This window comes from Nycticebus coucang, chromosome 4, assembly GCF_027406575.1.
Source record: "Nycticebus coucang isolate mNycCou1 chromosome 4, mNycCou1.pri, whole genome shotgun sequence".
Classification (NCBI taxonomy): domain Eukaryota; kingdom Metazoa; phylum Chordata; class Mammalia; order Primates; family Lorisidae; genus Nycticebus; species Nycticebus coucang.
The window spans coordinates 52,737,010-52,751,876 of NC_069783.1; the positions used below are offsets into that span (position 1 = coordinate 52,737,010).

At 39.3% G+C, this 14,867-nt stretch overlaps 1 protein-coding gene across 1 annotated transcript in view; it reads left to right on the plus strand.

Moving 5' to 3' along the window:
• Positions 1-14,867, plus strand: part of ACYP2 (acylphosphatase 2) — a 191,262-nt gene that overhangs the window by 18,100 nt on the left and 158,295 nt on the right. The window contains exons 2-3 of the mRNA XM_053588960.1: positions 7,723-7,739; positions 9,511-9,620. Coding sequence (XP_053444935.1) covers positions 7,723-7,739; positions 9,511-9,620 — 127 coding nt within the window. The remainder of the gene's footprint in view (positions 1-7,722; positions 7,740-9,510; positions 9,621-14,867) is intronic.

The following is a 14,867-nucleotide window of genomic DNA, read 5'->3' on the forward strand; positions in this document are numbered from 1 at the left end:
ATCTCTACATTTATCATGGAAGTTCAGCATTCTTACATACATGCATATTGCTTACACATAAAGGCAATGTTGTGATAACATACTTTCCTGGTGTCAAATTTGCAAAAACAATGTATAAAACGAATTAGAATTCTCTAAAAGTCTTTATATAATTTATACCTCTATCATTGAAAATGATGTGAGGATGAAATACATAGCATTACAAATTGTAAAAAGTCATGCTGACAATTTAAAATAGTGAGGAAAACTGAAAAAAGAAAAGGGAAAAACTGAAAAGAAAACTTGACATGAAAAATATAGGGTTAGCTTATAGGCAATTGCAAGAGATAGTCTATAAGAACTGACCAACTTCATGATCATTAATGATGTTTTGATGTCTTACATCATGATGAATAGAATTTTTTCTTTTAGGATATGGCTCTTTTTGGAGAATACATTCACTTTCATTTTGTACATGGCATTGAAATTCTTCTATGATTTGACATGAATATTACCTATTAAGTTTCCCCATCTTCTGTGCCGTTCTTTTGTGTTGTTTTGGTTATATAGAAATCCATTCTGCGGGCATTCATATATAGACCACAGATTTGGTGGAAACAATTCTGGTGATCAAACAACAAAACTGTTCTGGGTCTTATCTTACTGTGCACATAGTACACAATTCTTTTCTTTTATTTTTTTTGTGGTGGGGACAGAGTCTTGCTCTGTTGCCTGGACTGGAATGCCATGTGCTTAGCCTAGCACATAGCAACCTCAAACTCCTGGGGCAAGCAATCCTCTTGCCTTTGGCCTTCCAAGTAGTTGCAACTATAGGCATATGCCACCAAACCTGGCTAATTTTTCTATTTTTAGTACAGATAGGGTCTCACTTTGCTCAGGCTGGTCTTGAAATTCTGAGCTCAGGCAATCCTCCTCCTACAGCCCCCCAGAGTGCTAGGATTATGGAGGTGAACCACCACACCTGGTCACACATAATTATTTTCAGTCCAGTCCGTACCTGGGCTGGCTTCTTCAGGCAAACGCAGCTTTAATTCACTAAAAGCTCCTGGAATTTCATCAGCTGGAAGAAATGCCAATGCAGGCAAATAACAAATTTTTAAATCAAAGTTTTCATCATTTTGGCATCTTGTGGCCAATCTAGTCATCTGAATTTTTTACCAAATGCAGTAGGCTGAAAGAAAAAAACAAATTTTATTGGTAACAACTTGAAATTCACTCTTCGAAGACTTGATTGCACCTAATTCTGTCCTTATGTTAAAGAACCTGCAAGGAAGAGTCGCCTCTGTGGCACAGAAAGCCAATTACTGAGATGAGGATTGTCAAGGAAGAAGAGGGAGTTATTGCCAGGGACATCAACCAAGAGGTGGGAGGAATCCCTAAAACCCACCACCCTGCTGTATGTGGTTGGGGTTTTCTAGAGGTGAAATGAGTAACGCACGAAGTGAATGAGCATCATTGCATGTTTGGGGTGGACGGCAAGGCGTGCAAGCACAGTGAGAAATTGTACCAGCACATACACTGCATTATCAAAAAATGGTGGATAGACCCCTCCCAGGGTCGAGACTACTCAGTGTGTCATAAGCTAGAAGGTAATAGAGGTCATCTTTTCAGTCTCCTGCCCATGGGTTGTGGGGAGTCGGTTGTTCAGTGAGTCCTTGGGCAACATTGGTGATGGGATGCGCTTATCTAGACTTCTCTGAAGATCTGGGTGACATTAAGCCTTGTGATTATCTCATTACTTCAGGGAGGGTCTGCCTTTCTGAAAAACAACTCCGCTCAGAGAGGAGGGGATCAGTGAAACAGAAAATGACAAAGTTCTAGTCAACAAATCTTCCTGGCCTGGGAACCTGAAACTTAGGAGAACTGCAGAAAGGCATTTCTGTTCAGGGAGCCAGTTACAATTATGGTTGGGGATTCAATTAAAATCCATTTTCTTTTGCAATGTCTACCAAGTCTTCAGATAAGCATTTATAAAGTGCTTCACTTTTTTTATGGTCATTTATGCTAGACAAATAGATATGTTCTAGAATTTTTGGATCCAACAGGGTCATGCATTGTATATAGTTGATTAAAAAACAATGAGGAGGGCAGCACCTGTGGCTCAAAGGAGTAGGGATCCCCCTTAAAAGTCTCCATTCATTAACCAAAATGGAGCATGCACTAGATTTCCTATGTTAGATTTCGTGGTAAATGTATTCCTTGACAGTCAACCTAGTCAAGAATAGCTCACCATTTAATGTGTTTTGTCTCATTGGAAGAACCTTTATGTCAGTGCTTATCTTTGGTTCAGAACATCGCTGAGCTTGTCAAAGTCTCTTTATTCTTTATTCTCTTTATTCTTTGTTCATTTCCTTGAAGGCAGGCGTGGCGCTGTGTGTGAAGGAGCAGAAGTCACACATGATTGAATAATTTGGCAGCGGAGATTTCTTGTATTTTTGCCTGCATTTTGACTTCTATGGTCTGTGAAACATTGGAAATGTTGAGGGTAGATCTTCCCTCCCCAGTCCACTCAGACTTACACAGTGATCTCTAGATATGCCTCACAGACACACCTGAAATAATGCTTCACCGGGTTTCCTGAATCTAGTCAAGCTGACAACTAAAATTAAACCCCCAAATTCAGCCCTTGTCAACTGGGCACCCATAGATGTCTCCAGCTTAAACCGTACTTAATTTCTAGACAAAGACAACAACAAGGTTAGGTCTGCTTAACGAGACGCAGCTCACATGATGCAACCATCCTATCCTGAAAACACTATCCTTTCCCCAGAGTTAAGCTTTTAGGATTTTAATTTTCCAGGGTTGTGATTTTCAGGATTTTAGGTATTAGGAATTTTGATAGTTCAGGATTTCAACATTTGGAATTATGGCATTTGAGAACGTGTCTTTCAGGATTATGATCAGCACCGATACTAGGTAGACGTTTAAGGCATAGTATATACACCATCCTTTAAAGTATAAATACTATTATATATATTATGCTTTATAGTACATATGCTATTATATATATATACTATACTTATTATATATATACTCTATATAATATGTCAGGAGTTACCAAAAAAGTATACACAATTTAACTGACATGTAAACACAAGAGATGTTATCTGTGTATTACTTTTTGTTCACCATAATCAGAAGTGTCTGGATGCTGATGGTAACCACTTTGATCACCGCTTTTGATTGCAGAAATCAAACGTGACTTATATTCATCTTTTGTTAATTGTTATATTTTGAGTATTACAATTTTAATACAATTTTCTTTCTTAAAATGTGTATACATTTTTTGGTACCTTCTGTATATATTTTATGTAGACTGTATGTTAACACCATATCAAATTCTGCTAGAATCAACACAAGATTCTTGAGATTCATTTTAGAGTTGTTTTTTTTTTTTTTTTTGAGACAGAATCTCACTCCTTGCCCTGGGTAGAGTGCCATAGTGTCATAGCTCACAGCAACCTCAAACTCTTGGGCTCAAGCAATACTCTTGCCCTAGCCTCCCTGGGTAAGGAACTACAGGTGCCCACCACAACATCCTGCTAATTTTTCTGTTTTTAGTAGAGAAGGGTCTCACTCTTGCTCAGGCTAGTCTTGAACTCCTGAGCTCAAGCAATTCACCCACCTTGGCCTCCCAGAGTGCTAGAATTATAGGCAGGAGCCACTGACTATGGAACATTTTAGCGCTTTAAAACAGTAAATTTAGCATCATCATTTTGAAAATAAAATTCTAATCATTATGGTTATACGTTTATTTGCAATGTTAATAGTAAATTATTACAGGGGTGGTTAAATATTTCACTTAAATATTTATCAGCTAGGTTTTCTTTTATTCATTTATTCAACAACCGTGTCCCAAGCTCTGGTTTAGGTGCTGGGGACATAGTGATGAACAAGACAGAAAAATTGTCCTGTCCTTGTGGAAGTTAGTTTACTATTAAAGGTTGGGAATAAAAAAAGTAAACAAACATATGTAATAATTTCATGTGGTAATCAGGACCATGCATATGCAGAAAACATATGGGGGTGCATTGCTGTTTTAGATAAATTGGTCTCATTCATATCTCTGCATAAATGTAACCTCCTTGGAGGTGAGATATGAATAATGAGAAGAAGCCAGAGGATTTGGGACAGAAGGAATGGTCAGTGAGGTGAACATATGCCTGACTTGTTTAAGGAGGCACAGGGGGGAAGTTGGCTGCTGTGGATAAGTTCAGAGGAAATGGAGGGGATGTGGAGAAGCATCAGGAAGCAGCATGGAGGCTGTGATAACCAGAAAAATAATATTATATTTCAAGTGTTATGGGCAGCCATAGAGGGCTTTAAGCTGGGGAAGGAGTAATGGGATTTTACCTGAGAGAAGAAACTACCTTGGCTGCTTTATAGAGAACACTATAGGAGGGCAGATTGGGAGCATAGTCATATACTGGGGGGGCAGGGACTGACCCCACCAGTGGGTCTCTCTACATGTTTGTTTCTATGGGACAACCAAATGTACAAAAAGAGAAAACATGAGTGGGGACAGTCCTTGACTCACGCTGGAGGCTTTTAGAGTAGATGAGTTGAACGATTATGGCAATTTTAGGTATAAAAACTTTACCCCCCATTTTTTTTTTTTTTGTAGAGACAGAGTCTCATCTTATGGCCCTCAGTAGAGTGCCGTGGCCTCACCCAGCTCACAGCAACTTCCAACTCCTGGGCCCAAGTGATTCTCTTGCCTCAGCCTCCCGAGTAGCTGGGACTACAGGCACCCGCCACAACGCCCAGCTATTTTTACCCCCCATTTTTTCTAGAAATAGTTGGGACAGAATTAAGCTCTTTTACAGTAAGTCTTCAGTAAAATTTGGGGACTACAAATAATTTAGAGAATGTGTGCAATGCGTGGGTTTGGGTATTTACCTATCGCGCGGTACACAATGTGCCCGGACCTCGACTCTGGGCCTTTGCACGTGCTCTTCCAGCTGTAATGTTCTCCTCTCATCATATTCATTTTTGCTTATTACTGAAATCTCAACTCTCAGACCCATTTTTCAACAAAGACTGGGTCATGTGTCTCTCCCGTAAGCTCTCATTTGCTCCTAGGTGTAGGTATCTTACATCTCATAATTGTTCTATATTTTAACTGCCATTTACTTTCCTATCTTTCCCATGCAGGGGTGTCCAATCTTTTTTCTTTTCTTTTTTTTTTTTTTTTGAGACAGAGCCTCAAGCTGTCACCCTGGGTAGAGTGCTGTAGCATCACAGCTCACAGCAACCTCCAACTCCTGGGCTCAAGCGAGTCTCCTGTCTCCGCCTCCCAAGTAGCTGGGACCACAGGCGCCTGCCACAACGCTTGGCTATTTTTTGGTTGCAGCCATCATTGTTGTTTGGCGGGCCCGGGCTGAATTCAAACCTGCCAGCTCAGGTATATGTGGCTGGCGCCTTAGCCGCTTGAGCCACAGGTGCTCAGCCCCAATCTTTTTTCTTTTCAGCTGCAAATTAGAAGAATAAGAGTTGTCTTGGCCCCGCACATTAAATACATAAGCATTAATTAAAGCTGATGAGCAAAAATCAAAAGTTCTGTGCCTACTTTTGGTGATATCTGACCACGTAGACCAGGCGTCCTCAAACTGCGGCCCGCAGGCCACATGAAGCCGTGTGAATTGTATTTGTTCCTGTTTTGTTTTTTACTTCAAAATAAGATATGTGCAGTGTGCATAGGAATTTGTTCATAGTTTTTTTTTTTTTAACTATAGTCCCGCCCTCCAACGGTCTGAGGGACAGTGAATTGGCCCCCTGTTTAAAAAGTTTGAGGACACCTGCTGCAGACAAACAAAAAAGGTCCTCACAAAATCAGCATGCTGCCTGGGGGCCACAGGTTGGACACCCCTGCATTTAAAATCTTAGAGGCAATATTTTTCTCAATTCTTTCTTTGCACTTAGAATTAGATAATTAAAAAATGTTTGTGAATAGTCAATGTTTAACTGTGTTTGTTAAATACATCTGAGTTACCTGATTCTTAGAGTAAATATATGTGAAAAAAATTCTGTCAATAGGTTAGAGTAGGTAATTTCCTTACCCCTACAACACATAACAAACAAAATATCTGTGTTTGATAACTTTTTAAAAAATTTCACAATCCCTATTGGCTTATACTAATGGTTTTTTCATCATCAGAGAATAGATGGTGGAAGGGCTGCTTGGAATTCCTAAGTGTTGACAGGGTGTGGCTCTTCCCTGGGGGCTTGTTGTCCTTTCCCTCTTGGGGAACTTGTGGCAGTAAAGTAGGAGGTGAGGAAGGAGCAATCTAAGAGATGGCCCTGTAGGCTTCGTCAACACCAGCTCCAGTAGGGGCTCAGGAGAGGGGGTTTCCTTTTCTTTCTTTCTTTTTCTTTTTTTTTAATTTTTTATTAAATCATAGCTGTGTACATTAATGCAATCATGGGGCACCATACATTGGTTTTATAGACCATTTGACATACTTTAATCACATTGGTCAACATAGCCTTCCTGGCATTTTCTTAGTTATTGTGTTAAGACATTTACATTCTACGTCTACTAAGTTTCACATGTACCCTTGTAAGATGCACCGCAGGTGTAATCCCACCAGTCACCCTCCCTCCGCCCATCCTCCCCACTCCCTCCCCTCCTTTTCCCCCTTCCCCATATTCTTAGGTTATAACTGGGTTGTAGCTTTCATATGAAAACCATAAATTAGTTTCATAGTAGGGCTGAGTACATTGGATCCATGGTTTCTTTCCTGTAGTGCTGTAAAGTAGGTGAGACAACAATGATACGCAAGTTCATGGCTTGTTACCAACACCATCTTGAACAGCATCAGCGAGAAGTGCATCAGATCTGCAGTGCCCAATAAGATTTGAGTTAAAAGAAAAAAAAAAGAGATTTGAGTTTTCCCCTTCGTGAGGCCATTCTCAACCTGGAACATAAGCCCTTTTCAAACTGCTAGACCTTGTTTTAAGGTGGAGTCAGCCAAGGGTTCTAAACCTAAATGGGTGTAAGAATCACCTAGAAAGTGTGTGAAAGCCAGATTCCTGGACTCCACTTTCAGAGTTTCTGTTTCTGTAGGTCCTGGGGAATGGCCTGAGAATTTGAGTTTCTAAAAAACTCTCAGGTGTTGCAAGTTTCTGGCCCACTCTTTTTTTATTTTTATTTTTTTTTGAGACAGAGTCCCACTATATGGCTCTTGGTAGAGTTAAAAAGTTTGTATTCACCTTCTTTTTGTAGAGAAATTGTTGCCCAGGCTGGTCTTAAACTCCTAGTCTCAAGTGATGCTCTCACCTCAGCCTCCCAAAGCACTGGGATTACAGGCGTGAGCGACGGCACCCAGCCTGAAGCCAATACTAAGTAAAATAAGAGTTATTTGAATTCAGCACTGTGGTACTGTGAGGACCATCTGATCACTCAGCCAGCTACTAAGTGACTGATGGGCAGTGAGCTGCACAGCCTGGATAGGCTGGACAAAGGGATGATTCACATCCCAGGGGAGACATCATAAGATTCCTCACACTACTCAGAACTTGGGCAATTTAAAACTTATGAATTACTTATTTCTAGAATTTTCCATTTAATATTTTTGGGCTGTAGTTGATTGGAGATAACTGAAACTTTGGAGGGTGAAACTGAAGATAAGGGGGAATACTAAAGATGAAAGTTAAATTAAAAAAATGTGGATTTTTAAAAAGTAGACAAGCTGATGTTTCTTTTTGTCTTCTTTTGTACAGGTGTCTGCTTCCGAATGGTAAGTTAACGTGATCTGGGGTTTTTTTTTGCCACTTTTTCCTACTGTTATTTCTAATCACAGAGAGTGCAGTTTTCTCCTTTGTGGTAGACTGCTGCTTATTTCCTGTTCTTGACAGCAAGTGAAAAAATACGTGTATTTCTTTGAAATTACTGATTGCAGTTACTTCAGTATAACTGAAAGGGTGCTCTCTCTGAGATTTATTAAAGCTAAAAACATTGCTGCTTTTCTAGTTTTTAAAGTTTTCTATGAATTTCAGAAGTACCTCTCTTGGGGTGATTTGAATTGAACATTTTGATTAGGTGTATTGATTACAATGCATGGGATCTTTTCCCACGTTCTGAAGATGAGGGTGCATGTCTCCCACTGCAAAATGAAAAATGCCAGCGTTGCATAAAGAAGTGGTTCCCAGGATTTTAGAAGTTAAAGGTCCTTGTTGCTTTTTATTTATTTTTGCTCCAACTCTTGGGCTCAAGTGTTCCTCTTGCCTCAGATTTTCTATTTTTAGTAGAGACGGGGGTCTCGCTCTTGCTTAGGCTGGTCTGGAACATGTGAGCTCAAGCAATCCACCATGACAGGCCCAGAGACAGGCCCATGACAGGCCCAGAATGCTAGGATTACAAGCATGAGCCATGTTGCCTGGCCCCCTGATGCTTTTTAAATTTTTATTTTTTAAAATACTCCTTTCCTAAAAGTTAATTGTGGCATGTATTTTCACCTACTGTCTGAGCTGGTAGTCACTAGATGAGGTTCCCAATCCCAAAGGGCTCCAATATGTTCCTAATAGTAAAGTCTCTGTATTTTGAGATAGCCCCATCCCCCACAATTCAGATTACCTCCCTTTTCCTTATTATCTAGCCCATGCAAGAGCTTGACTTATTTTCAGAACTAACTCCATCCGTCTTAGCTGTGAGCATTTTGATTTGTGTTGCTTCATCTGGTTGGGAATGTAGAGTGTGCAGCTCTTGAACACTCTGGCCTCCAAGTAGGAGAAGAGTATGTTTTTAAAAAGTTCTGGTACACTGGATCCACGGAATTTTAGCATGACGTGGCTAAAATAATTCAAAATCACAATGTCGCTAGTAATGTGGCATAATTGAATTTGGAACTGGGCAAAAGAATTAAAAAAATAACCATTAAGAGTATGTGTAATAGGGTAGATTAATTTACCCATAGATAATTATGACATTTCTATGCTAAGTCCAGAGCTAACAGAAAACATCAGGATCTTTTAATCTTACAGTAATTCCAAACCAGCATGTCTAGGCTAATGTTCTTGCTAGTTTAATTTTCTCATTAAAATAGTTTCCCCCATTTTTTGCTGGTGATTTAAAAATATTTTAGTCCCTATTTCTGCCTATGAATACTTTATGTTTGTTGATCATAAGTGGATATTTTCCCTCAGTGACTGAGCATCCTGGGTTGGTCATTTGAAACCCTGATTAACAATGTATTTTGTTGTTAGCAGGCATGAGGGCAACGTGACTCAATTTTATGGGTCCCCACGCATATTATAGAAACTGGTTCTGAAACAATTCCCACAATCGTTTCTCTTTCCAGAGTGTGCTTGTCTTCACTAAAAGTGGAATATAACAAAGGATGTCATTGGAGTGAAGAGTCTCACACAGTTAGAGTGTAGTATTGACATGGGCTAGGTTTTAGGGGGAAAGGTCATTATCAGGTTAGCATTTTTGAATGTTAGAGTAAAGTATGTTATGAATCCAGACTTTTGATGATGCACTTCATCTCTTTTGTTTTTTCCTGAAACCAGTACACAGAAGATGAAGCTAAGAAAATAGGCGTGGTTGGCTGGGTGAAGAACACCAGCAAAGGCACTGTGACAGGCCAACTGCAGGGCCCGGAAGAGAAAGTTAATTCCATGTGAGTAGTAAGACTTACACATTACATCTGACATTTGACATTTGTGCGGCTCTTTTAATGTTTTGTTAGACAATAAGAATAGTACTGATGGACCAGATATCATTTGTAGGTTATAACCAAACTACCATGTTTTTAGGCAAGCCAGCGAAGAAATTCTCTGAGTTGGAAGTGGCATTTCTATGTTTACTAATGGATTCCCAGCGTGGGCAGGCCCCAAGAAGAGCTGTTGCGTCACTGCCTTTGTGAATTTGTCCTGTTACCTCTCCTGCAGCATGGGCCAAACAGCCAGGGCCCGAGTAGTTCTTGTCTGGTGTTGTGACAGAAGCACAGTGGTTAGGATGGTTCATGAAGTTCTCAAAGTAGCCTTCGAGGCAAAAAAATTTTCATCTCCTTTTTATTGTTTAAGGACCTTATTTACCTAATTGTAATTTTATTTTCACTGTAGATGAAAGAGTGTCTGGCTGTCATAATATGAGTCCTCACAGTCCAAAGGAGGGCAGTCATATGGGGAAAAGTGCCTTGTGTACACAATTCATTTTCAAAGGCCTTGTCCTTTACATTGTGATTTCCGCTGCTCTTTGTAGTCTTTTAAAAAATAAAATAAAATAAAAAAACAGCTAACATTTTTGGAGGCTTTACAACATGTTGGACAATATACTAACACTTTGCATGAATTATCTCATTTTATCTTCACAGCATTCTCTGAGGTAGTTACTAAGTAATACCTAATTTATTTCATTGCTTGCAATTTATCTTTGTTTTATTACTTAGTGTTGTCAGATTTCCAAAGCAGTAGTTTTTGTGATAAGTGAAGAAATGTAATACAGAGAGGTGTAAAGGCAAAGCTAATAAACTACACCTTCTTCTTTATTCCCTCCCCTTCGGGTCAACTGTGCAATGACTTCGTGAATACTTTCCACAGTTTTCTCTTTCACTTACTAATATTTAAGTACATATTTATAATTAAGGTTCTGTTTGCTTTTTTACTGAAGTAGAATACTTTATGCATATTTTCTGCACTTTGTATTTTCATTTTATGGACCTTCCTAACAAAAATATATGTGTGTGTGTGTGTGTGTGTGTGTGTGTGTGTGTATTTACTTATTTTTTTGAGACAGAATCTCACTCTGTCACTCTGTCTCCCTGGGTAGAGTGCTGTGGTGTCCTAGCTTATAGCAACCTCAAGCTCTTGGGCTCAAGTGATCTTCTTTGCCACAACGCTGGCTGTTAATTAGAGATGAGGTCTCACTCTGGCTCAGGTTGGTTTCGAACTCATGAGCTCAGGTGATCCACTGCCTTGGCCTCCCAGAGTGCTAGGATTACAGGTGTGAGCCACTGCATCTGGCCGACAGCCCTCTAATTTTTAAAATTTTTTTGTAGAGACAGAGTCATGCTATGTTGCTCGGGTTGGTCTCAAACTTATGGACTTAAGCAATCCCCCTGCCTTGGCCTCTCAAAGTGCAGGGATTACAGGTTTGAGCTACCACACCCTGCCTACAGTTATTATAATTTTTAAAGTCACCTTTTATTATTTATTTCTATTTTTATTTTATTATGATCTTAGAATGAGGCCTAGAAGATCGCTACTTAAAAAATTTTGTTTAATCCTTCTGTGATAGATGACAGGATTTATTTTGGATTGATCAGTTAGGGTGAATGATTCAATTAGGATGCGTTAGGCTGCAGCTCACAGAACACCTGATTAAAATAGTTTAATGAAGAGACTGATTTTTCCCACTTTTCAGAAAGGCTCGGGCAGTCAGTCTCAGAGCTTGTTCAGTGCCTCCACTGTGTTCTGCCTCTGGGGTCAGTTTCTTTGAGACCTTCTTGGCTTTTTCTTTGCTTGTCTATGAGTCCTACACACCTTCACAGAATTACACTCAAAAGGCACAAGGAAAATGGAGACTTCTCATCATGACTCTCTCTTATAAGGGAGGAAATTACGTTTTTTTTTAAGCTCCAGTTTTGTAACCTGAAGGGAAATTTTTTCTTAAAAGACCTTATTGGATTTCCCTATATGTCCTCCTAGACAGAACTGGTCTCAGGCCTATTCCCTTGCTTCACCTGGTGGTGGGGATGGAGTATCTGGCATTTTCAGCTTTCCTCCTAGCAGGTGAATTTGCCATCAAGAGGGAAGAGGCTCTGGGAGGCTGAGGCAGGTGGATTACTTGAGCTCAGGAGTTGGAAACCAGCCTGAGCAATAGTGAGACCTCATTTCTACTAAAAATAGAAAAAATTAGCTGGGAGTAGTGGCAGACCCCTGTAGTCCCAGCTACTCGGGAGGCTGAGGCAAGAGGATTGCTCAAGCCCAAGAGAGTTTAAGGTTGCTGTGAGCTATGATGCCAAAGCACTCTACCCAGGGTGACATAGTAAGACTTTGTCTCAAAAAAAAAAAAAAGGAAGAGGGGGTAGGGAGGCACCCAACAGTGCTTGCTGTAAAGAAGAATTGAAAAAAATATTGAAATATTCCCTTTCTAAGGCATGTAAGTTTACATATATACATATGTTTTGAGTGTGTGTTTCTATTATATTATTCAATTTCACTACTTTTTGACAACTAAATCCATTAGTTTTGAAAGAAGCCTTTTTGTATAATTGTACTTCTATCAACTTATTGTTGTAGTGTAGTTTTTACTTACTTTTTTTGTTGCTGTGTTATTTGATGCATGCAGTTTTATGACTGGTGTCATCTTCATAAACAGTGTCTTTTTCATCATTTGGTATTGGCCTTTATACAGTTTAATTTAAATTTAATTTTAAATTTAATTTCTAAGTTGGCATCCGTTCTTTTTTTTATACTTCCTGCTATTTCTATGCTTATCTCTGTATTTTCATCCTTTCTTGATTTTTTTAAGGGTGCTTTTTGTAAACAACATACAGCTATGTTTTGTTTAACACAATTTGAAAGTTCCTGTGTCTTAATGGCAAAATTCAGTCTTTTCACATTTAGTGTAATAATTGGTTTGTATGCTAAATTGGTCTCTTCACATTTAGTATAACAGTGGTTTATAACAATTGATCTCATTCTTCTGATTTACTTTTTTGTTAATTTTAGTTGTAATCATCAATACAACTAAAATTGTGTTTAAAAGGGTTTGTGAAGCATAACACAAATATAGACAAATACAGGAGATATAAATCCAGGTTAATTAATTTGCATAAAGTGAAGGTCATTCTTCTGCAGTACCACATTGGATCAAATATTTGTGGGTGGTATGCACAAACCTGTTTCTGGATTCTCTCTTCTGTTTCATTGGTCTCTGTGTCTACTCTTATACCAAAGGCATGCTATATTAATTATTGTAGCTTTATTATAACTCAACATCTGGTAGACAAGTTATTCCAACTTATTTTTTTTTATTAAGTCATATACACATAGGGCAGCACCTGTAGCTCAGTCGGTAAGGTGCCAGCCCCATATACCGAGGGTGGCAGGTTCAAACCCGGCCCCGGCTGAACTGCAACAAAAAAATAGCTGGGCGCTGTGGTGGGCGCCTGTAGTCCCAGCTACTTGGGAGGCTGAGGCAAGAGAATCACTTAAGCCCAGGAGTTGGAGGTTGCTGTGAGCTGTGTGATGCCACGGCACTCTACCGAGGGCCATAAAGTGAAACTCTGTCTTTACAAAAAAAAAAAAAAAGTCATATACACATAGATCATGAACACATTTTTGCATACGCAGGGTACAATGTGTTGATTTTTTTATACAATCTGACGTGCTTACATCAAACCAATCAACACAGCTTTCGCCTCATGTACTTGATTATAGTGCTAAGACATTTATGTTCTACACTTGACAGATTTGACTTGTACCTTTGCAATATGCTCCATAGGTGTGGTCCCACCTTTTACCCTCCCTCTGTCAAATATCCCACCTCCCCTCCCTTCCCACTTCATTTCTCTCCTTCATCCTGCGCTATAGCTGTGTTCTATCTTTCATAAGAAAGTGTGAGTAAATATAAGTTGGTTTCATAGAAGTACTGAGTACTCTGGATCCTTTTTTCTCCATTCTCAAGATACTTTACTCAGGAGATTATGTTCCAGGTCCCTCCATGTAAACATAAAAGAGGTAAAGTCTCCATCTATTTTTAAGGCTGCATAGGATTCCATGGTATACTTACACCACAATTTATTAATCCATTCATGGGTCGATGGGCACTTAGGCTTTTTCCATGACTTGGCTATTATGAATTGAGCTGCAATGAATAATCTGGTGCAAATATCTTTTTTGCAAAGTGATTTTTGGTCTTTTGGATATACTCCTAGTAGAGGAATTGCAGGATCCAATGGCAGGTTGATTTTTAGATCCCTGAGTGTTCTCCAAACTTCTTTCCAAAAGGAACATATTAGTTTGCATTCCCACCAGCAGTGGAGAAGTGTTCCTTTTTTTCCACATCCATGCCAACATCTGTAGTTTTGGGATTTTGTTATGTGGGCTACTCTTACTGGAGTTAGATGGTATCTCAAAGTGGTTTTGATTTGCATTTCTCTGATGATTAAAGATGACGAGCATTTTTTCATGTGTCTGTTGACCATGCAGCTGTCTTCTTCAAAGAAGCTTCTGTTCAGGTCTCTTGCCCATAGGGACATGGGATCACTTGTTCTTTTCTTATTAATAAGTTTGAGTTCTCTGTGGATTCTGGTTATCAGACTTTTGTTAGAAATGTAACCTGCAAATATCCTCTCCCATTCTGAGGGCAGTCTACTTGCTTTACATACTGTGTTCTTGGCAGTGCAGAAGCTTTTTAGTTTGATTAGATCCCAGTAATGTATTTTTGGTATTGCTTCAATTGCCCTGGGGGTCCTCCTCATAAAGTTTTCTCCCAGGCTAATTTCTTCAAGTGTCTCTCCTGCACTCTCTCCAAGAATCTTTATGGTTTCATCCAGTCTTTTATCCAGTGAGAATCAATTTTTGTTAGAGGTGAAAAGTGTGGGTCCAGTTTCAATTTTCTACAAGTTGCCAGCCAATTCACCCAGCACCATTTGTTAAATAGGGAGTCTTTCTCCCAATTTAAGTTTTTGATAGGCTTGTCAAAGATCAAATAACGATAAGTGTCTGGGTTCATCTCTTGGTTCTCAATTCTGTCCTATACATCTACCTCTCTATTTTTTGTGTCAATACCATGCTGTTTTGATCACTATAGATTTATAGTATAGTCTGAAGTCTGGTAGCGTGATTCCACCTGATTTGTTTTTATTTCTGAGTAATGTCTTGGCTATTCGAGGTTTTTTCCAGATCTTTAAAGTATG